General features: G+C 43.0%; 1 protein-coding gene across 5 annotated transcripts in view; it reads left to right on the forward strand.

Moving 5' to 3' along the window:
* Nucleotides 1-24,378, forward strand: part of SHROOM2 (shroom family member 2) — a 202,920-nt gene that overhangs the window by 107,435 nt on the left and 71,107 nt on the right. For 3 of the 5 annotated variants that reach the window (XM_073565983.1, XM_073565984.1, XM_073565985.1), the window contains exons 3-5: nt 16,570-16,674; nt 19,540-19,671; nt 20,926-23,518. In XM_073565983.1, the coding sequence (XP_073422084.1) occupies nt 16,570-16,674; nt 19,540-19,671; nt 20,926-23,518 (2,830 nt within the window). The remainder of the gene's footprint in view (nt 1-16,569; nt 16,675-19,539; nt 19,672-20,925; nt 23,519-24,378) is intronic. The other 2 variants (XM_073565987.1, XM_073565988.1) reach the window with 1 other exon arrangement.

Consider the following 24,378-nt stretch of genomic DNA (forward strand, 5'->3'; position numbering starts at 1 on the left):
CCTTGTGGTCATGTTCTTGCTACCAGTGTATTTGTGCTTTAGTACAACTTGTAGCCAAGAATATGATACAGTGCTTTGGAATAATAATGGGACCTATCTACGACGAAACCCCCTTAGAAGTAGGTTTTTGATGGGTCACGTGAAGCTTCTCCAAACATGTTAGATGAAAAGTTCATGACATGAGCGATTCCAACATCAATTGTTCCATAGAAAGGTTTTTGTTCGTGGACGATCCAGCACCGATCGAATCTCTCAACGATGAACATTCGCAGTAGTCCGAAATATTGATTGGGCATGTTGGAGATTTTTTATTTTCCTTTTTGTATGAATTAAAATCTTAAATGGTAATAATGGGTCAAGGTGTCGAATACTGGACCTTGGATAAAATATCAACATGTCATTTTTCTTAATTATTCCGTCAGATTATCGAACAATTTTTTTTTTATTTTTTTTTTGCTACACATGGAGAATGTAAGGTCCATTGTCCAATATCATCAGAAGTGCGGCTGGTGAAGGCGTGCAAAGGAAAATGCGTATGACGGGCGAACGATGACGTATTTGCCTATAAAATTCCTGCACGAACCTGGTGACAGCCATCAAGACCAGCTTTTTACCATCTGGTGTGCAGATAACATTGTCACTGGCATCGTTGCTTGCCACCCCTGCCAAGATTGGTGATGGATGTAACTCTCGTTTTTAGGTTGAGTTCACACATTGCAGTTACAGAGTACATGGCTTCCCACTACTTGTGGCAATACTGGTGAAGCAAAATTAACCATGTAATTCACAAGTACTGGTCACCGTTAAGATTATATATATTTTTTGCAATTATTACATTATTTTGGAGCAGAAATAATAACAGATGATTCTCACCCCGGACTTCCTGATTGGCACTTTCTAGATGGCCATAGCACAGCAGTTACAGTAGTTGTCAGTGTCGCACAGGGCGCATGCAGATATGTAATATACAGTGGGGCAAAAAAGTATTTAGTCAGTCAGCAATAGTGCAAGTTCCACCACTTAAAAAGATGAGAGGCGTCTGTAATTTACATCATAGGTAGACCTCAACTATGGGAGACAAACTGAGAAAAAAAAATCCAGAAAATCACATTGTCTGTTTTTTTTTTTCATTTTATTTGCATATTATGGTGGGAAATAATTATTTGGTCAGAAACAAAATTTCATCTCAATACTTTGTGATATATCCTTTGTTGGCAATGACAGAGGTCAAACGTTTTCTGTAAGTCTTCACAAGGTTGCCACACACTGTTGTTGGTATGTTGGCCCATTCCTCCATGCAGATCTCCTCTAGAGCAGTGATGTTTTTGGCTTTTCGCTTGGCAACACGGACTTTCAACTCCCTCCAAAGGTTTTCTATAGGGTTGAGATCTGGAGACTGGCTAGGCCACTCCAGGACCTTGAAATGCTTCTTACGAAGCCACTCCTTCGTTGCCCTGGCGGTGTGCTTTGGATCATTGTCATGTTGAAAGACCCAGCCACGTTTCATCTTCAATGCCCTTGCTGATGGAAGGAGGTTTGCACTCAAAATCTCACGATACATGGCCCCATTCATTCTTTCATGTACCCGGATCAGTCGTCCTGGCCCCTTTGCAGAGAAACAGCCCCAAAGCATGATGTTTCCACCACCATGCTTTACAGTAGGTATGGTGTTTGATGGATGCAACTCAGTATTCTTTTTCCTCCAAACACGACAAGTTGTGTTTCTACCAAACAGTTCCAGTTTGGTTTCATCAGACCATAGGACATTCTCCCAAAACTCCTCTGGATCATCCAAATGCTCTCTAGCAAACTTCAGATGGGCCCGGACATGTACAGGCTAAAGCAGTGGGACATGTCTGGCACTGCAGGATCTGAGTCCATGGTGGCGTAGTGTGTTACTTATGGTAGGCCTTGTTACATTGGTCCCAGCTCTCTGCAGTTCATTCACTAGGTCCCCGCGCGTGGTTCTGGGATTTTTGCTCACCGTTCTTGTGATCATTCTGACCCCACGGGGTGGGATTTTGCGTGGAGCACCAGATCGAGGGAGATTATCAGTGGTCTTGTATGTCTTCCATTTTCTAATTATTGCTCCCACAGTTGATTTCTTCACTCCAAGCTGGTTGGCTATTGCAGATTCAGTCTTCCCAGCCTGGTGCAGGGCTACAATTTTGTTTCTGGTGTCCTTTGACAGCTCTTTGGTCTTCACCATAGTGGAGTTTGGAGTCAGACTGTTTGAGGGTGTGCACAGGTGTCTTTTTATACTGATAACAAGTTTAAACAGGTGCCATTACTACAGGTAATGAGTGGAGGAAAGAGGAGACTCTTAAAGAAGAAGTTACAGGTCTGTGAGAGCCAGAAATCTTGTTTGCTTGTTTCTGACCAAATACTTATTTTCCACCATAATATGCAAATAAAATGAAAAAAAAAAACAGACAATGTGATTTTCTGGATTTTTTTTTTTCTCAGTTTGTCTCCCATAGTTGAGGTCAACCTATGATGTAAATTACAGACGCCTCTCATCTTTTTAAGTGGTGGAACTTGCACTATTGCTGACTGACTAAATACTTTTTTGCCCCACTGTACAACCATGTTATTATTGGAACTAGTCTCTTTATCCAAGACTGCATGGCGCTTTATTCCTCCCAGTAGCGTTCCGTTCTCAGTCATGGGGGTGGCGCTGGCGCCGGTTCTGTCACCACTCTGTGTATAGAGAGTGAGGCTGTAGCTGCGCCCCCGACAGTGACTGACAGCAGCTCAGCATTAGAGTCGGCTGTCAGTCAGTGCCGGGGCGCAGTTACAGCCGCCGCTCTCTATACACAGAATGGTGACTGAACCCACCCCCATGACTGAGATCCAAACGCTGCTTGAAGGAATAAAGTTCAAAATGCTATTGACCTGCAGATTTACCCCATATCTGCAGGTTAACAGCGTTTTTTTCACATGACAGGTTCCCTTTAAAATCTGTTGTCTCTACTACATAGTTACAGTATATACTGATCAAACCTCTAAAAACGCCTGAGAAGGAAAGGTGCCGTACACACCAAAGCACAGACTGATGGAGAAGATGGAGTAATGAGGCCGTGATGTGAAGACTTGCCGCTGGGTGCTACTTGGTTTGCCCTTGGCCGCCTCCTGTCTTTTGTTTGGACATTAGAACCTTTGTAAACATGTCTCGGCATATGATGAGTGGAAGAATAGATTTCCGTTTCATAGTTGAACGGTACCTGCGACAACAGCCCACCCGGAGGTTGTCCTGTCCTCTGAGCATGGGTTGTGGCCCGGCTGGCAGGACACGCTTACAGGACTCTGAGACATCCGACCTTGCTGCGGCTTCTCCAACACCTTTGTGTGCAGTAAATGTTGAGCTACACATTCCTGTGGATTGGCACGGGCTGGTAGAAACAAAAGGTTCCTCACTGGTGCCGAGCGAGGCCATACTGACAGGTGGCCGTGTAATGTGGCATTTCTCAATGTCCCGTACATTAACATCTTTAAGAAACATTTTTTTTATAATTCAGTTGTACTACCACTTTGTAGGAACATATGCCCTCTTTCGATATTGCTGGCTTTTTTGGGGGTTTTTTTTTCTAGCAGTTTACTCCATAGGCCTCTTTCAGACTTCAGTTTTTTGTGTCAGTTAAAATCCGCCAATAAGGCGGAAAAGCGGATCCGTTCCTAACTGATGTGAACGGATGCCACAGGATCCGTTTTGTGACGGATCCTCAGAATGAAGAATTTTAAAGGAACCGCTGGCGAGAGAGAGTGAGAGTTGTCCGCCAGGAAGGATTTCAGGGTTAATTTTCTCCCTGACTTCCATTCTCCGGGCATGCGCAATGGAAAATGCGGATCCAACAACAAAAAAAACGTTGCATGGTCCGTCCAAGCATGCCGGCGGATGAAAAAAAATTGGGCGGATCCTCACAAAAACGGATCCAACGGATGTCCATCCGTCAAGATCCGCCAGTAATGCAACTCAATGGGGAAAAAAACGGATCCGCAAAAAAAAATGTCGGATCCGTTTTTTTTTTTCAAAACCTGGCGGATTTTGACTGATGGTCAAAAACGGAAGTGTGAAAGAGGCCTTCGGGAGTACAAATTTATGACGAACTTTGACACACTCAGTGCTGGAATGAATGTGTCGCATGGATTTATGTCTTTTTACATCAATTAAGGAATTTCCTTTTAAAACCTTGTGGGGGCATCACAACACAGAACCAGACCCCAATCAGAGGACCATAAAACATCCGGACTCCTTATCTATGAACTGGTCCAATTTTTATATTTATGTTTCTCCCTCTCCCATATTGATAGTTCTGCTTCACGTCACTTGTCTTATCTATTGCATTTTTACTAGGCTGTATTGTGCATAAATGTGACTTCAGATTTCGTATTAGTCAATGCCTGATGAAGAGACCTGAGTAGTCTCGAAAGCTTGCAATATGTTACCATCTTTTCAGTTATTATTATTATTATTTATTGTTATAGCGCCACTTATTCCATGGCGCTTTACATGTAAGGAGGAGTATACATAAAAACGAGTACAATAATCTTAAACAATACAAGTCATAACTGGTACAGGAGGAGAGAGGACCCTGCCCGCGAGGGCTCACAATCTTCAAGGGATGGGTGATAATACAGTAGGCGGGGGTAGAGCTGGTCGTGCAGCGGTTTGGTCGATCGGTGGTTACTGCAGGTTGTAGGCTTGTCGGAAGAGGTGGGTCTTCAGGCTCTTTTTGAAGGTTTCGATGGTAGGTGAGAGTCTGATATGTTGTGGTACAGAGTTCCAGAGTGGGGGGGATGCGCAAGAGAAATCTTGTATGCGATTGTGGGAAGAGGAGATAAGAGGGGAGTAGAGAAGGAGATCATGTGAGGATCGGAGGTTGCGTGCGGGAAAGTACCGGGAGACGAGGTCACAGATGTATGGAGGAGACAGGTTGTGTATGGCTTTGTATGTCATGGTTAGGGTTTTGTAATGGAGTCTCTGGGCAATTGGGAGCCAGTGAAGGGATTGACAGAGGGGAGAAGCGGGGGGACAGGTGGATTAGTCGGGCAGCAGAGTTTAGAATAGATTGGAGGGGTGCGAGAGTGTTTGAGGGGAGGCCACAGAGCATGAGGTTGCAGTAGTCAAGGCGAAAGATGATGAGGGCATGGACTAGGGTTTTTGCAGATTCTTGGGTGAGGAATGAACGGATTCGTGAAATATTTTTGAGTTGAAGTCGGCAGGAAGTGGAAAGGGCTTGGATATGTGGTTTGAAGGAGAGATCAGCGTCAAGGATTACTCCGAGGCAGCGAGCTTGTGGGACTGGGGAGAGTGGGAAGTCATTTACTGTAATTGATAGGTAGGGGGGGGTCACGTGAGATGGGGGAAAGATGATGAATTCTGTTTTGTCCATGTTGAGTTTCAGAAATCTAGCGGAGAAGAAGGATGAAATAGTGGACAGACATTGAGGGATTCTGTTTAGTAGGGAGGTGATATCTGGTCCAGAGATGTAGATCTGTGTGTCATCAGCGTAAAGATGATACTGAAAGCCATGAGATTCTATGAGCTGTCCTAGGCCAAAGGTGTAAATAGAGAACAGCAGGGGCCCAAGTACTGAACCTTGTGGGACTCCGACAGATAGGGGGCGAGGTGAGGAGGTGGTGTGTGAGTGGGAGACGCTGAATGTCCGGTCTGTTAGGTATGATGAGATCCAGGATAGGGCCAAGTCTGTGATGCCGAGGGATGAGAGGGTCTGTAATAATAGGGAATGGTCCACTGTGTCAAAGGCAGCCGACAGGTCCAGGAGGAGGAGGACAGAGTAGTGTCGCTTGCTCTTGGCGGCTAAGAGGTCATTGGTGACCTTAGTAAGGGCAGTTTCAGTGGAGTCGTGTGACCGGACGCCAGATTGTAAGCGGTCGAAGAGGGAGCAAGAAGAGAGATGGGAGGACAGTTCAAGGTAGACGTGTTGTTCCAGTAGCTTGGAGGCGTAGGGGAGAAGTGATATAGGGCGATAGCTAGATACAGAGGATGGGTCAAGAGAGGGCTTTTTGAGGATAGGTGTGATGGAGGCATGTTTAAAGCTTGAGGGGAAAACACCAGTTGTTAGTGATAGGTTAGCCATTAAAAGGTATCAACTACTGAGGACTCTCAATCCTGAATATTTTTCTATCTACTGGCTAACACGGTACAAAGATATACATCTTTCCTGTATCAAAGAGGCCTTAGTGACTTTAGTATTTGTGCTTTATTTTCTATCCATTTTGTGCCATTTTTTAAGTTGTCTCACTCTAGTGCCCACCGGAAGTACGGCTTCTAGAGGAATTTTCAATTTGGCATTTTTTTTTTATTTTTTTTTTTTACTTTTTAAAGGATTTGAGACTTTTGGTGCTGTAAAGTCCCAAAAATAGTTTACAAAAAAATACCGTAAATGTATAAGGGGTTTAGTATAAGGAGCCTTTTATTTTCACTGTACTTATTTAATTACACAGCAGGGATCCCTTCTTTTACATAGCTGGACTGGTAATAATACAATAGTTTTAAAGTTGCCTTTACACTGCGAGGTAATCGTGAAAAAGCATTATTATAAATAATCACTTTATGGCTATGTGCATACGTAGATTTTGGTCCTGCGGACTTTTCCGCGCGGATTTGTAAAAATCTGCAGGTAAAATCTCAGGTCAAAAGACCTGCGGTTTAGCTCTGTGGTTTCACACCTCTACAATGGAGAAGGTGTGAAACCGCAGCGGAATCCGCACAAAGAATTGACATGCTGCGGATTTGAACCCACAGCAAATCGGCACGGAAAAATCTGCAGCATGTGTACAACGTTTTTCAGTTTACCATTGAAAACAATGGTACTGTACAACGCACCTAAATCTGCTGCAGACCCGCAGAGCCTGAAACGCTGCGAATCCGCACCGTGTGCACATTGCCTATGATTACCTTACCATGTGAACAGGTAGCGCAAAGAAATCCTTGTTATCAGCGGTACACTGCTCTGTGTTAACATGGCTTGTGCTGCCGACCCTCTGCACACTGAGCGATCAAATGAACATCACTGTGTGGGCATCCTCTACTTTGGGCTGCCTGTGTAAACAGGCATTTAAATGACCATTATGGTCCACTACTTGGAGAACCCCTTCTCATACCCCACGCTTGACCCTGATAAAATAAAAAAAGCTAATAACCCCGTCCCTTGCCGGCGCCATTCCCTCGGTGTCGACATTTGCTCTCCCCGGTGCTCTTGTTCGGTTGTTGTGACACTGCGTCACAGTCCCCGCCTTGTGTCGAATTGAACATGAAGAGGAAGTTAGACATCCGCTGTAGCCCGGACTTCCTCTTCATGTTGAATTTGTCGTAATGCGGAGACAGTGACGCCAGCGCTGATTGGGCACCAGGGTCACGTGTCAAAACAACCGCTCGGGAACCCCGGATATAGAGTGCTGATACCGTGGGGATGGTGTCGCCACGGGTGGGGAGTATAGACTTTTTTATTTTATCGGGGCCAAGTGTGGGCGGTATGAGAAATTTTTTCTAGTAGTGGACAACCCCCTTATGGCCTCCTTCATACGTTTGTGTTTCCAGTACACGTGATATGTTTTTTTCACTGATACCATATGGACCCATTATAACCTATGGGACTATGCACATGTTTGTGCTTTCCCACTGACCTTGCAAAACACGCGGAGACCTGTCCTTTTTTTCCGTCAGAGCGGATTACAAGGGCTAATACAAGTTTATGGGTCCGTGAAAAACGCGTACACCTCAAAGAAAGCAGCTGTGTATAGTCTGTGTGCTGTTCGTGTTTAACACTACCAAGTATAGGAGACTCTTTGTAATTGTTTTCTTTCTCTATACTGGAAAAACACTGGTGACCACAGTGATGGTAAAAACGGACACACTGATGGAGAACACTGACGCCGATACAGTTTTTCACGTGTGTGTTTTATACGGATGTGTGAAGGAGGCCTACCACCCCAAACTCAGTCTCTGCAGCTTGGGTATAAATGTTTAAAGGGAAATTATGATAAAAAATGACCTTTTTGCATGGGAGCCTATGGATGACGAAGGCTGCTGTCACTAATGTTGGCTGTTTTCTCCTTAGAGGTCTATATGGTACATACTCAAAATTTCTGCACATCCATTGAAAGCCAGTTGAATCGGAGCACTAGAGTGATTCAGATTTTGATTAAAAGTTTTGTTCTGTACAGTTATCAATGTGACAAAGCAGGACTGAAGTCCATTGTCCACCAAAGACCTGTGACCAAAAAATTGCCATGGGAATTCTGATGGCACTTCATGGGCATGCAACTGAAAATTATGCAAAAATGCCCACTAGGAACTGATTTCTTGGATTTTCTGGACTGGACAACTCAAAATAGCAAAAAAATTTGGAATTTCAGACCCAAATTTTTCAGTATAAAAATGACAACGAGCCATATGTATTGACAGTCTTTTAAGACTATTCGTTATCTCTTAGTTTACCTGCACATATGATATATTTAGGGCAAATTATTCAATGGCAGACTCCATTAATTCAACATGAGACATTGGTCACTTGCATGGACACGACATAAAATGACTGACACTTGGTATAAGATGTTGGCATCTACATGCCACCATTGAAAAAACCTTGTTGGCAGCCATAATGAGATATATTCTATTAAAGCAGAGCTCTGTTATTTTTGGTAGTCCCACAGGAAATTAATGGAGCGATAATGCACACGTCTCCAGTCATATAGGTGACAAGCGACCTCTGGCAAACCCAGGCAAGTGACGAGGTCCACCAAGCGTGGATGACACTATCTGCCCAGGCTTGAAGTTGCATGAAATCTATTGAGCAATCTGAGGATCTAGCTCCATTTGCAAGAGTTTAATCTTTTAGACACCACGTTTCAGTGGCTAAACATGGAAATAGATGTCCCTTTTGATGCCCATCTACTCATCCTGCAACATTATTGTGGAATGGCAATGGCATTGTCATGGCAGCTGGTTGGCCTTCTGAATCCCTCTGGGCTAGGTTCATAGGTGATGATAAGATGACAGTACACTGTATTATTAGAGTACTGTTCTATTAGTGATGTGTAATTTAAGTCTTCTGGTGAACCAATGAAAAAAAATCTAAAAGTATATACTGTAATTCTCATCCCCTTTTTTTTCCCAGCACATATATAAGATGGTAAAAACCCCAAACATATCTGGTAACACCACGTGCGTAACTAAATGTTCAGCTTTGAAAATATCATGCGGTGAACGTCCAAATGATAAAAGAAAATTGGCTAAAAAGAAATCAGAAAGTTATGTTTCCCAAAAAATCCAAACCCTGATTAAACTCTGTAGACTGTAAAGATTAAAAAAAAAAGTTCTAGCTCTTGGAAGGTGAGGAGGAAAAATTGAAAGTGAAGAAGGGGCCCAATGGGACTCCCACAAAAACCTGATGCCTTGTGTTCAGGCTGTCAGGATATACTGGAAATTACAGTTTTGCATCTGCTGATGAGCCACAGGTTGGAGCTTATGGACTAATGCAATAATTGAAGCAGCTTCTAAGCCATCTGCTGGCGTTTTGGTCATATTTTGAATAGCTCTCGGTGTTTTCCTTGTCAAGATTCAAGAACCTCTTAGTTTTTCTCATTTTTAGCAGGACTGTTCTCTTTTTTGCATTCCTCGGTCTTTGGATGTACAGTTCAGTTTCTTCTCTTTCCACTTGGCTGCCATTGTGTAACTGACATTATAATTCATCTAAGCAAGGCATGAAAAGGCCGAACTAACACTTTGTCCCCGGGAGAATTTACACAAGATAAGGTCCATGTGAAGCACATCATCTGACCAGGTACAATAACATTCTTGGAATAGTTTCTTCAGTGGAGTAGATTCTTGAGACATGTTGTGTTCGCTGCTATAAATTCTTGAAAAATGTTTGTTACAGCAAATTTGCTTTAGTGCATTTTACATAGACATATCTGTTATACATTTACTGAAGTCACGTCGGCCCTGGTTAGTATGTAAATAAATGGTTGTCTGATATATGGACGCTCGAGGTTCAGCCTAAGTGCACCCTCTTTTTAACCATCAATTTACTTCTATATCTAGATTGGCGTTATTTCTGGCAAATTCCATGAATAGGTCATGCTTTGGAAATGTGCATGTACAGTATGTCTATGTAAATTCCCACTGCTGGCTATTGTAAGAGAGTGCTTACTGTTTGTGGAGCGCCCGGGCGTGCGTGCGGCGGCATGAGAGGGCACGCGCGGTTCAGGACTGTGGGGTACTCGGTACCGGGCCCGTTGACTTCAACGGGAGACGTAGTCACGGCGGCAGTGACCCGTGGGGCGCCCATTAAATAAAATAGGGAAGGGAAAAGTTGTTTGTGATGTTGTTAGATGTGGTAAAAATGAAGATAAAGTTTTGTAGATGATTAAATACGTGACGCCACCTGTGGTATTCTGGTCAGAGGTGACCAGCGCTGCGGTGTTGTTCCCCTGAGACTGTTGGTGTGTCGCAGCTGAGGTGAAAATGGCTCTCCACAGGTAGAGCAATAGTCCCAGGGCAAAGATGTTTGATTAATAATAAATAATAATAATAATCTTTATTTTTATATAGCACTAACATATTCCGCAGCGCTTTACAGTTTGCACACATTATCATCGCTGTCCCCGATGGGGCTCACAATCTAAATTCCCTTTTAGTATGTCTTTGGTGTAATAATTAAGATGGCTATGAACGTTGGGGTGCAGAGAAATGAGATGAGGACACAGAGAGGTGCAGTTTCTTTACCTTTTACTGGTAATTGGTTGCAGTCCGGAGTACCACATACAGGTGATGGAATGAGTCCGGCTCGCCTGGAGGCATTCAGGGGATCCACCTTGCCAGGTGGGGGTTAGGACCTTCCTTCTGCGCTTTGTGTGTGGGTCTCCGCTGTTTATAACTATGCTGCGACCCTCAATTGCCTGATGATTTCACTAACCTGTACGGCTGTCAGCATGAGCTTATTCCACAGGTACCGTCCTTTTCACCGTCAGCCCCGGGCTCCTTATCTGCTGCCGTGTCCTCAGGTGTTCCATGTCGCACAGGAATTTACAATCCCCTCTACTTTCAGATTCGGCGATCAGGACTTACAGCTCCTGACCACCAAGGACTCTGACGTCCCTTTTCTCTCTATTAGCGCTTCGCTCTGGGGTCTTCTATATGCAGTTTTTTAGCTTCCCCAGAGCCTCTCCATCTCTGCTCGTGTCCTTTCCCTCTTCATAGATCAGCTCCCTGTCTCGAACTCTTCACAGATCAGCCACTTCTCCTGAACTGACAGGATCTTCCAGAAAGATCTTTTTACCTCATGTTTTACTGTCTTGTCATTTTCCTCTCAGCTTCTCTAGTTTCCATGACAGCCCCTCAGCTCACTTCTAGCTGACTCACCAATCCCCTCTGCTGGCCAGAATTTATAAGGCAGCTCCCTTTTCTGACCAGCAGGAATTGTGATTTAATCTGTTACCTGGCATGGGGGTCCCTTTCTGCCTCCAAGCATGACTTCACCTCTTAGAGAGAGGCAATGTCACTGTGACAACCGGACTCTGGGGTGTCACATTTGTGTTGAGGGACACTCAATTGGCTGCGATGTTATTGGCACACAGGAACACTTTCGCTTAAATCACAGTCTGTGGTTTATTTCCTTCATGAACCCCACCGTAGGCCATGTTACACTTCACAGGCTTAACACATAGTCCATAACATTTCTTAGTACACGGCTTTAATACGCTGTCGCTAAACACGGCGGACCTCTTTGTCCAGTTACCGTGGGCGACCGCACGCCGAACAGGTAATTTATGTCCATGGAACTCAACAGGCACCAACACACGACATTAGGTTGCAGTCTATAAACATTCTGGACCTTATTCCGTCCAATTACCATGGGTGACCACACAGTTCATTAACTGACCCCCCTGTCAGTGCACATAGTTCCCCATACTCTGGGTTACCTTCCAGGAGCTCCTGCTCCACACCCTGACTCCTGTTAGTACTCTCTTTCCCAGAGAAGCTGCCGAACTGGGATCATCATCCTGGCCAATGACTTGCTCACCAGGCCACCTGACAGTTCCAGATCTTCAGACGGACGGTAGCTCCCCCAATGCAGTGCCGTCACTGACTCTGCAAACACACGTGGCCTGTCCGAGTGCTATTCAGGACGTCTGTCCCCTCCTGGGACCATCCAACACACAGGCCTCACTGGGTGCTATTCGGGCATCCGATTCTACTCCCAGAATCTCCCAACACACTTGCCTCCAGGTCCAGGGCCTCACCATGTGCTCTTCAGGAAGTTAGCAACTTCCAGCACACAGGCCTTCCAGGACCTTCCACACAAACCAATCAGGTCCATGCACTCTCCCCATATGACCAGACCTCGGTACAGTAGTAAACCTGGTGGTCACATTATTGAATTATACCATTTGACTGCCGTCCTTGATTTCCACTTCTGCATAGATGCCAATCTCGTCCTTTACTGGCACAGGTAATAGAGATTCTGCTGCCTATATCTGGGAGAGTGAGAGAACCAATAGTAATACATCCACTTAGGTGGAATGAATTGTGCCCTCTGACCTCCTATCCCTGCTCTGTACAAGCAGCAAATGGTGCTCCTAGGCCTCCATCCTTGATATTGGCTGTATTAGCCCCCCTGATTGGCTGCACTAGACCAGGTGATGTTATAGTTTCAGGGCATGATGGAAAAGTCTGCTACCCCACACATGATGTCAGTAGTCTTCAGCAGTGTGTGAAATTTGTAGGGACACGAATCTCGTGAAATTCAACTTGAAGTTGATCCGCCCAGCTGCATGGATCGCCTGGTAAACTGGGGGGGGCTCTTCTTTCATGGCTATAAATGTGCAAACATATCATTGGTTAATTTTTATCACCAAACTAGTCGGAATTGTGCCTTATGAGGGGCTTTTGGGCTGTAAAGTGCCTATATAAACTGTTCTTGCACATGGGCTCTCCCTTGACTGTGCAGTTAAAGGGTTTCGTATGTGAGGCATCCTGTTTATTAGGTCAATATACTATTAAACACCTTTAAACTTCACATAAATGTAGCATTGCATTAACAATCGTTCTGTGTGCATGAAAGTTTGGGCAGTGTGTCAAAACAGGCCATTAAATGATGCTTTCATGTAGTCAATGGGCATTTAATGCGGCAGGTCAGCTGGTCTAAGGGTAGGAGCACACAACTTCTTTTTCAGGCAGTTAAAATATATATTTTTCAAGTAGAAGACTCTTTAGGAAATTTTTGTTTCCTCTGTTTTCCAAAACCTGACCATGCCTGGATGCTAACCAAGTGTCTTCGGAGTGCTCGAATAATATGTTGGAGTCCCCGTGGCTGCCTGACTCGCGGCTTTTCGACAGCCGCAAGACATACAGTGATTGCCTAATTGTTAGGCATATTACGAACATATTATTCGAGCACGCTGAAGACACTCCGCACATGAGCATGCTCGATTAACCTTATCCTCAAGAGCCACCAACAGGTCAGGTTTTCATGGTTTCCTTAGTATTGCCAAGGTGATGCCTATCAAGGTGAAGCAGTTATCACCAGGGCTGTGGAGTCGGTAAGCCAAACCTCCGAATCCTCAATTTCCATGACAATGACTCAGATTCCCTCACCAGGGCTGTGGAGTATGTAAGCCAAACCTCCGACTCCAACTCCTCAATTTCCATGACACTGACTCCATCTCCGACTCCACCACATTAGGCTATGACTCCACAGCACTGGTAATCACCTGGGTAATACTAAGGAAATCCTGAAAACATGACCTGTTGGTGGCTCTTGAGGACTGGAGTTGAGGAACACTGCTCCATGTCATATCTATTCCCTACGTGGTCCTGTTACTTTCTAAAACCTAAAAAAACAAGGGCAGCCCTTCCGAGAAGGAAACCTGACATATGTCACCTGGTTTAGCCACCAGAGTGACTGTGATGTCCACAAGAAAATATAGACATTCATCTAATTTTATCCTTCTACGCCACCTTCTGAAATAATTGAGCCACGCTAAGGAAGAGCATGGGTATTATTTTTCTGTGTTTTTTTTTTTTTTTTTTTTTTGTGCAATAGGTTTTATTTTTTTTTCTAATGATTAAGTACTACTTAAAGTCTTGTTTCATTATTTTATTTAAAAAAATACATGGTGAAAGAATGGTCATAAAACATTGCTTTTTAAATGACTTGGACGCTCAGCCAGTTTATACTGTGGCCACAAGGTGGCAGGATAAAATTGTTTAAAAAAAAAACCATAGTACAAATCCGTTTAGAGTACCCGAAGGCAAATCAAGAGGAAGCAGTTATGAAGGGCTGGTTCACCGCGGTTACACCACAACTTTCAGTAAGCATTAGGGGACCCCGGGACAATAGCTCTTTTGTGTTGTGTTTTTTTTTTTGTTTTTTTTTTTTTTGTTTTTTTTTCTTTCTTCAAAACATTTGCTGTTTCTGTAGATTTATCTGCTGACTTTTAAAATATGCTTGAAATGTTCATTTCCTTATTTGGCAGTTTGTTTTCCAGGTGTAGAACCACTATTTCCAAACAATCTCATTAGTTCTAGGAACCATCCTTTCTGAAGGATGTGGCTACATAAACTCCATATGTTGCACAACCTTGATATGAATGTTTTCTTCCCTTGATCTTCCAGGTATTGCAACATCTTTTCACTGTTACACTCACGTGGAGGCCTGTACACCTCTTTGTGGTACTGTGGGGTTATTTCTCACATGTACGTGCAATACCAGTAAGAGTGATGTACCCTAGATGTCCACCATGGATGAAGTCCTACCAGGGTGGTGTGCTAGTAAGCGATTGACAGTCAACGGCCCGAGCTCTGCTCACAGTCACTGTGCCAGCAGGAGACCGCATGGTATCTGCAGCTTCAGAGGAGAGCAGCGGCCCGGACAGTTTCAGATCAGCATTGACAAGCTCTATAGAAAAGAGCTTGCAAGATCAGATTATTTGCCTAGGAGATTGGCTACCTCCTGATAGCGGTGGCTGCACAACCGGGCAACAAGCAGCAAACCATGTCATTAAAAATCCTTACGTTTTTGAATACGGAGAATTTTTTGGGAAAAAATTAGAAATTTACTGTTTTTTATGATAAAGGGATTTTTGTGAGATCCTTTGCAATACCCTAATTATACTAATTGTAGGGTATCCTAATTTAGGCTCCAACCACTAACATATTGCATACATACTTGGGGAGCCCAGTAAACTTCACTGCAGCTCCTCTCTGATGAGAATAAAAGTGCCGGTAAAAGCGATCGGTAAGGTCCAAGCAGTTGGGCCCCAATTTAGACGTTTTCACCTAACCAGAACACTCAATAAATATAACTACACTGGAAACATTGTCCCTCTTCTAATTGTCCCTAAGGTGGCAGCAAGTCTCTGTGCCTAATGTGGACAATTATATCAAACTATTTAGGGTTTGTTTGTTTTTTAAAACCTGCCATGGTCAGCCAAATTACCATGATGTTCCTTGGCTATCCGGTAAGCATGACTACTCAATGACTATAAAGCCATTAGATCTACCAAAAATAAGAGTAAAACCTTCCCCAAAGGTGCTTATATACTTTCAAATGGTCAGCTGCTAACTATTCCTCCTCAGACCTCCATGTATATACAGACTGAGTGTGCATATGTCTTTAACCTCTTTTTGGGAATCTGGAGACCCTACCCCCATGCCAATTAGGCAGTTGGCCATAATTGTAAGCGTTAAGGGCCCGTTACACATAGCGATATCGCTAGCAATATCGCTGTAACGTCACTGGTTTTTGTAACGTTATAGCGATATTGCTGCATGTGATACTTACGTCCGACCGGTTCCCCCGCTGGCTATCGCTGATCGCGCGAGAACGGCCTGGACCGTTTCTCATCGTCAGCTTCCTGCTGGGCTTCCTGTGACGCCGACGAGCGACGCATGGACGCGGGCAGGAGGACGCCAGGATCGCCGCGTCTGACAGGTAAGTAGCGACCCCCGATCACTGCTATGTCGCTGGTGAGATCTGCCTGTGTGGCAGCTCACTAGCGACCATTTAGCGATGCACCAGCGATCCATACCGTTATCGGTACCCTTAGCTGACTTTTTTCTTATGCAGCTTAGAAGATTACACATTAGTCAGTTGTCTTAAGGCTCTGGTTGTTGCTTATCTTTCCCCCCCAACCCCACACTGTGGGTTTCAGGTTGAATTTTATTTTGTCTGATCGTGTTGATGAGTGGGTGGAGAGGTGCATTTAGCTGCTTGTCTCCGCCTAAGAAATGTGTGAGTGGTGATTGCTGTCTCCCAAATGCTTGCTGGACCTTCAGTTATTCAATGTTTGTGGCTGCTATCTAAGGCTTTGATTCTATCGGGAAGCCTCATGTGGGCACCACAGTAGAAAACCTCTGCTATATTGTGCAAATACAGAGCCAAAATAATATATATTTTTTCAAAATATTGTCTGATGTATGTAATACCTTTCTACTCCATCCTCTACACTGAGGCTTCTAGTAAACCATTTTAATTTCATCAGTTAGTGGTTTCACATCTCAAACTGGTTTGTCCTCTCTATTGCTTCCTGGCGGCTCAGGAAGAGGCAAGTAATGGTGAATATTATAACAAAGACCATGCCATCAGATAAAGATCTCCTTGTGGCCAGGAGTTTTCTCATGAACATCTTGAGAAGTTCCATGAGGTACAGTATTGCTGTAGTGTCCGTTTTATGTGACCATGGTTGACTAGTTCTTGTATCCATAGTGAGTCCTCGTAGACGCCTGTGCTCCCTTTTGTGTGCCTTTGCCTTGTCGTAATGTATTTTAGATTTATCGTATGTCATACATGATAAATCTAATTAGTTACAGTGTACTGCATTCTGTGTGGTGTAGTATTGTATCGTTTCATATTCCACTGTGATGGCTTCTGTATTTCCTTTTGCAAATTTATAAATTCCCATGAATCACTCCGTAGTCTGGGCAGTTTTGGTACAACTCTCCACAATGTTGTCAAGACATCAAAAGATCCAAAATCCAAGGCACCAGACCTTCTCCTCCGATTAACAGCTTAAACAGCTTTATTAATTACAGCATATAGCAAGTAACCTGTAACGTTTCGGCCACATAGGGCCTTTGTCAGGCCCTAAGTGAACAGAAGTGTGCGGTTATTGTTATTTGCTTTGTTTATGCTGTAATTAATAAAGCGATTAATCGGAGGAGAACGTCTGGTGCCTTGGATTTTGGACCTTTTTTGCCTTTTGTATTTCCCATTGAGTTCTTAAAAATTTATCATATAAAATATGAGTGTTTTAAGGGGGCTATACAGAACACATTACTTAATCAATGGTCAGGTTGGAGGAGAAAGAGGCCCATTTGATGTTTATGGTTATCTCCCAACTTTTCCCTGGTAGCCGATGTCAGGGAAAAGAAAAATTGGACTTGTTGGATTTTAACATGCACGACCCTGTTGCTTTCTTCTTTAAGAACACATGGATCCTCGCTCGGCTAAAGTTAGGTCCACATTTGTATCTATGCGTAGGACAAACACTTCAAAAACCTATACAAGTATAGGTTGACCTACGTCTGTCTGAATTTTGACATGTATATCCATCTCGGTCTCTATTTTTATTCTTTTCTTAACTAGCTTTTAATCTTCTAATAGTGCAGTCAGCAAAGCATGTAAGTTTTAGGCAAGGGTCACACTTATACAGTGCTGTCTCCCCAACAGAGCCCTTCACTTCAGTGGAGTCAACTGCATCACCTTAATGGAAGTGAATGGCTGTGTTAGAGCCCTGTTCGAGTTTCCTTAGAGCTCAGTGAACAGCATTATTATTAGTGTGACGTTTAGTGTCTTAAAACGTACTAGAACAGTGGGCATGAGGTTTAGTTTGGAGCAATGGTCAAGCATACACAATGTATTGCTATTTATGGTCTACAAGGCTGAAGATGCTTATGAAATCTAAAATGTAATACACCACATAATGCAAAAATATAAAAACAAACTCTAAAAGAGAGGAGCAGGCCACTAAGGGCCTCCATACACAATAGAGAGCTGTTGGCCAAACGATGATTAGGCAAATCGATCGTTTGACTGTCTGTCTCTCCTGATTCCTCCATACACTCGAACACTGGCTCTGCTGAGCGCTCCTGTCTTCTCTACTAGAGAGCCATTGCCAGACTCCTCTGTTGGCGACATACCTTACAGAGAAAAAAGGATCCGAATTAAGACGTATTTGATCATTATCTTTCCTGACATCAACGATTGGGTAAAGTCATGTGACTCCAATGCACATTAGATCAATATCACCAGCCTTGGTCAACGTTGGCCTATTACGTAGGGGGACCTTAGATCACAGCATACATTACATGCTAAATAAACAGTATCTACCACTCAATGAGAAAAGGGGAGCAATATTAACAATTTCACTGCTGGATCACATTGAGCCGGTTTGCTGGACTAAGGGAAAGGCAATGCCGACCAGACTGATATCACCCTCTCTGGTGTGTCTTGTAAAATATCTAAACCTCCTTGAAAAAAGAGCTTCACTCTCCCCCTCATAATACCCCTAAATATGATCCCTCATTGCATGCAGAGTCAATTTTCCTTGACATGAATGGGCCTTACCAAAACTTTGCAGCACTTTTTCTCTTTACAACTTCCCTTCATTTTTATAGACTGTGACTACATATTCATTGATGATCAGTGGTCGGTCATTGGTGGGATTTTTATAATGTGACTGGTATAAATTCTTCCAAGATGTTTTAGATACAAAGTTACATATTGTAATATATATAATGGATCACTCTGCCACAAACCTGCTTCCGCTTTATTTGGTCTTTGTTCCATTCACATAAAGCAAGCATGCATATTAATGGGGGATGATCTTCAATGTTGTCATCCTACATGTAACTAAAGGGGTACTCCTGACATCATAAATGATCCCCTATCTTCTAGATAAGTGATAATCATTAGGTTGGTTTGGTCTCCATTGTTGCACTGGGACCAGCTATTGATTGATGGAACATTAATACTTGTGTCCTGTCTAGACCGTAGCCAGGAATGGTTAAATGCAGCAGTTTGATATGGGTGCCAAGTCTCTGCCACCAAAGAGATGAAGCAGCCAAGCGTAGCGCTGTTCTTGGCCACCCTTGTCAGTGCCAGAGACATTACATGGAGCAGCAGAGCTCTTGGGCAGCTAGCCAGTTTATTCAAGGCCTCCATTCTTGCATCTGGGGGAAACGGAGACAGTCTTCCTGTTTGGCAATCATGTAGGTCCCACCAGTTTGACCCTCAATGATCCAACAATTATCACTTTTATCCAGAGGATACTTTTTTGTAGACTAGAATGCCCCCTTTAATACATGTATGGCTAGCTTTGTTATTCACTTATCCATTTTTCAGTTATTGAACCTCTGAAATCAGATCTGTGACCATAATGGATTATTCCCGAATTCTGATTGTATGCCGCTAGTTTTATGGCAAATGACATTCCCATTTACTATTGAAATGTGTGTATTTAACCTAAATATTAATAACTATTTTCTTTTTTAATTTTGTGCTTTTGTAGGAAAAATGATATTACTTATAGACCTCATTCTTGGCACTCTACAAAATTTATTGAAAATCCCATGGAGTCTTTGACTGCACAGCTTGCAAGCTCAAACTTCAACCCTACATGGGGGAACAGATATCATTCCAGGTAATTGGTTTTAATAATGTCTATTGCTTGTAGTAGTGCAGTTTCCCCCGATATCTGCTAGGATCATGCAAATCCTCTTGTTTTTATGGAAGATATGCTGTCGCCAGAGGGGTCTAGCAGCAGCTGATGAGGTTAGAAGTTGGATGACCAGCTATGGTTGTGAAGCATCAGGATATTGGCTGTAGCTTCAAGCAATGTAATCTCAGCATTGCAGTGATATTTAAGAGCATAAAAAAATAATTAAATATACCCTAATGGGCCTATAGTACACGCCTTATGGTAATTATTGTTATACGGCGCGTTACACCGTTTTGTCAGAACTACTGTGACTCTAGGTTTTATTTCAGAAACTTGTCTGTTACATTGTATTATAATCAGGGATATTTACGGTTGCTATATGTTCCTTCAGTGACTGAACAAATAATGCTTATTTAACGTACACAAGCCCCCTTGACAAATTTCAACAGACCCTAGCATCTTCAGGGACTTTATAGGGCTAACAGTATAAAAGCCAGGAAGGAGGAGTCCAGCCATCTTCACGTGTCCCTGTGGGCTTCTGCCTGCCAGGTTTGGTTGGATTGAGCAGTCTCCATCTACACAGCTAGGGACCTGTCAATCGAGCCAGCCTGAGAGAAGTTTTCAGATCAATCCAGATGACTGTTCTCGCCATTCCCAGCTCCCTTATATACCCTGTTTTCTCTGACTCTCAGTAGCATTTTAGAGTAAAAAATAGATGGCCGTAATGGGGCAGTCTGTCCCTGATGTTGCCTGTGACATAGGAAGCATAAATTACCTGATGGGTTCCTCAAGGATAGACAAATAATTTTAAAGCTGTGGATAATGTAAAAGGCCCCCCCATACACTTTAGATAAATGTCAGCTGAATCTGAAAATCTCAGGGAGACTGGACAACCATCTGACGTATATGGGGTCCTCCTGACTCTTCATCAACAGTTTATGTAGGGGGAAATATGCAGTGAGAATTCATTTGCCTTTTGTTCTGAGGGCAGACATCTACTCTGCCTATTTCGGCTTACTTGGCTTTTCCCATAGAGAAAACAGGAATACTCAGTGAAGTGTCATGAGACTAGAGACATGGCTGTGCTTTTTTAGGCTAATAATTGTTAAACTTTGATATATAGGTTACATAAAACTTATTTTTTTAGGAAGCAAACATAAGAACAAGATGACAATAAAACGTATTCCTATTCTGTTTGTTGTAAAGTACATGATATATTTTGTTTTTGTTTTATAGCTCATCTCATGACTTAACAAACTCTTGGGACCAAACCAACTTGCACAGAACTTCTGGACATTTTAGTTCAGTGGGTAGCATGGACAGTATTGACCAGACCTACCAGTTTGGCAGATTGTCTTCTGCCAAATCGAATAACAGCATAGATAATATAGGTAACCACAGTAAGAGGGATTCGGCATATGGATCATTCTCCACCAGCTTTATCACTCCAGATCATGCACTGCCTAAAAGTGGATCTGTTTCAACTGAAAATATATTGTATAAAATTAATGAATGGGACACTACAAAACAGGGACCTACAAAGACTGGACAGTTTATCCATGAAATCAAGGGAGCAGAAGATAAACAGGGATACCAATCGCCTTCTACATTTTATGAGCGTAACAGGTCTCCAAGAGTAGATGATAATGGAGAAACAAAACATTCAGGACGATCAAGTTTTGGACCTGTTTGGCATGTTCCTGAGAAGAAAAAAACATCTTCACCTCCTCCACCACCACCTCCACTTCGCAGTGATAGTTATGCCATTGCTAAAACCCACGATAAGCCTCCTCATACACATTCAGAATTACCAGGCATACAGCACTTTAATGTTGCAAATAAGTCTCATTCAAGAGTTGACTGGAGTTCAGATCTTCCCGATTACCAGCAAAAACATATCAAAGAACCAGATAGGAATGTAGGAGATGTTAAGCGCATTAGTAATGCTTCTTATCAGTCAGAAATCAGTTTGGATCAAATAGGATCCTATCACGACAAATATCAGAATATTGCACCTCATTCCAATAGATTGCAACTTTCTCAGTCCACCACAGATGTAAGGTTTGCACAGCCATCATACAGTTACCACCACCAGCGTCAGTACAGCGATGAAAGCACTTTGTTCCAAAATTCAAGAGCTTCGGCCTCTATCAAAGCACAACCTCAACAAGTGACCTTCTATTCTGGAACTCATGAGCTGATGGTAGACCCAACGCATGCTTACGGTCCACATCAGCGAAGAAGCTCCTGTAATTCTGAAAGCAATACTGGGTTAAAGGTAAAAGGCGATCATAATGGACAGAGTCGTGTTAGCACTGCAGGAACCAAGCTGCCACCTCAGGGAAGCATCCCACAACATCAGTATAGGGAGGAGTATAGTAAAGTAGATGTCTTGGATCGAAGATCCATCTCTCAAGACAATACTGCCCTAAAAACCACTTATTGTCTACCTCAGCAGAACAATCCGCCTTCACCAGAAAACTGTGAGAAATATAGTCCTAAAATGACAGGGAAAAAAGACAGTCATTCAAGCAGCAATGAAAGGATGAAGCTGAGCAAAAACAGTGATTACTATGAAGAACAATATGATATCCATAATTTTGCACAACATGTCCAGGCAAACAGAGCTGTTTCAAGCAATAAGTATAGATCACATCAGAAAGATTATTCGTGGAATGAAGAAGAAGAAAGCAAGATAACTCCTCAAATTACCCCTATGTTGCATTCCCTAGCTCGGGAAGGAAGAAATCGATCAGTAAGCTCCCCTGAAACAAGTGAAAAACAACCATTCACAGATTCAAGCAAACAATCGCGAAGAAGTGACCGATTTGCAACAACTCTCAGGAACGAAATTCAACAGAGGCGGGCCCGTTTGCAGAAGAGCAAAAGTACAGCAGCGTTAACTGAATCGAACGAAGGAGAAGAAGCAGAAAACTGGAACCAGGATTCTATAGAAAGTATTACTCCTTCTTCTGATGGTTCTTTTTCTAACACATACAAGAACCATTTAAAAGAGGCTCAGGCCAGAGTTTTAAGGGCTACTTCTTTCAAGCGTCGAGATTTAGAACCCAGTCTTGTAGACCCTAGCCTTTCTCCCGAACGAAGAAACCAAGGGTATTGCATTTCAAAACCTGTGTTACCCTCTGATGGCACATCTTACCAGTTTGACAATCTTCAACCAAAGCAGAGTACAGCAACAAGCAATTCACAAAACATAACTCGCATTGGTGGCCGAAAAAGATTTTCAGCACAACAAAAACTCAAATCCTACTCTGAGCCTGAAAAGATAAATGAAGTTGGGATTTATGAAGATAATCTTCAGTTTCAAAGCCGAGATGTCACTCAAGGAACAGTTGGTTCTTTTGCAGATAGATGGAAATTTTTTGAAGAGACAAGCAAAAGTACACAACCTCAAGCTGCTCCGAAACCACCGCCTTTCATTGCGACAGAAATCAATGTCAAGTATGAGACGCACAATGTCAAGGATTTTGAAAAGCAACCTGCCGAACAATTGTATGAAAATAGGTCTCGGGCTGCATCTCTGGGCTTTGAACATCAGCCTGATAAGGATAGAAATCGTAAAGAGGAATATCATGGGGTCAGTTATAAATCTTCTGATAACATTGCACCACATCAGCTTCCGAGGTTAGGCACCTTTGCAGAATACCAAGCATCTTGGAAAGAGCAAAAGAAACCTTTGGAAAGGAAGAATTCTGGCAGATGCCATTCAGCTGATAATATTCTGGATGCTGACTTTGAGCAGTCTCAGAAATCGCAGTACATGCATGAGAGGTCAAGATCATCTCCTACAACTGATTTCTACACTCAGGTAAATTTGTTTCTCTACCATTGTCTTATTTCATCTGCATATCCTTAAAGCAGATCTGTCAGCTTGATAGCTGCTATGTAAGGACAGCATAGAATGGATACAAGTCTGTCCTATTAACCAAAACAGTACAAAAAAGTTTAGGGGCAAAACAGTGGTGCATTAATAAGAGGAGCACTCCACTCTCACAGTGATGGCTAGCTACTGTGTACGCATAGCAGCTTGTTAATCACTTGGAGGATGGTTCAGGAGAGCTCTCATAAATACATTGCACTGAAAAACTGTCTGATATATCCTTTGATTGCTCCAATAATCCCATCATCACTATTTTTTGCACTGTTTTGCCAAATAGACCCATCCGTATAATCTGATGGTAGATCTACATTAGCATTTCTGTGTTAAAGGACCGCATACCTCGTGGGCTTTTACTGATTTGTGTTTGGTCTTCTGCTTGTGTTATTTTGGTGTGAAGCAATTCTGTATTAAAAATGAATGGTAACTTACCAGATAGTGTACATGATGCTTGAAATCAATAGCGTCACCACCAGCATATCGCCTACGTGATGGGTAGAGTCGCATGTTACAATTAGAAAGATTAAAATATCAATGTTTTATATTGAAAAATGATTTAAAATGAATAAACATAAAATAATAGCAAAGTGCCTCAAAATGTTGGGAACATCTGACAGAAAACAGTACCAGACCAGCCTTAGAAAGGGAGCAGAAACCATGCTCTAAGGCTAGTTTCACACCAGCGTTTTGAGGCGCAGCGTACGCTCGCTGTGAAGCTTCGCTCCCTGCCGCGCCTCCTCCGGTCAGCTCTGCCTATGGGGCATGCCGCTGCATGTGACCTGCGTACCCTA

This window comes from Dendrobates tinctorius, unplaced genomic scaffold, assembly GCF_039654945.1.
Source record: "Dendrobates tinctorius isolate UK_male_01 unplaced genomic scaffold, ASM3965494v1 ptg000016l, whole genome shotgun sequence".
Lineage (NCBI taxonomy): Eukaryota > Metazoa > Chordata > Amphibia > Anura > Dendrobatidae > Dendrobates > Dendrobates tinctorius.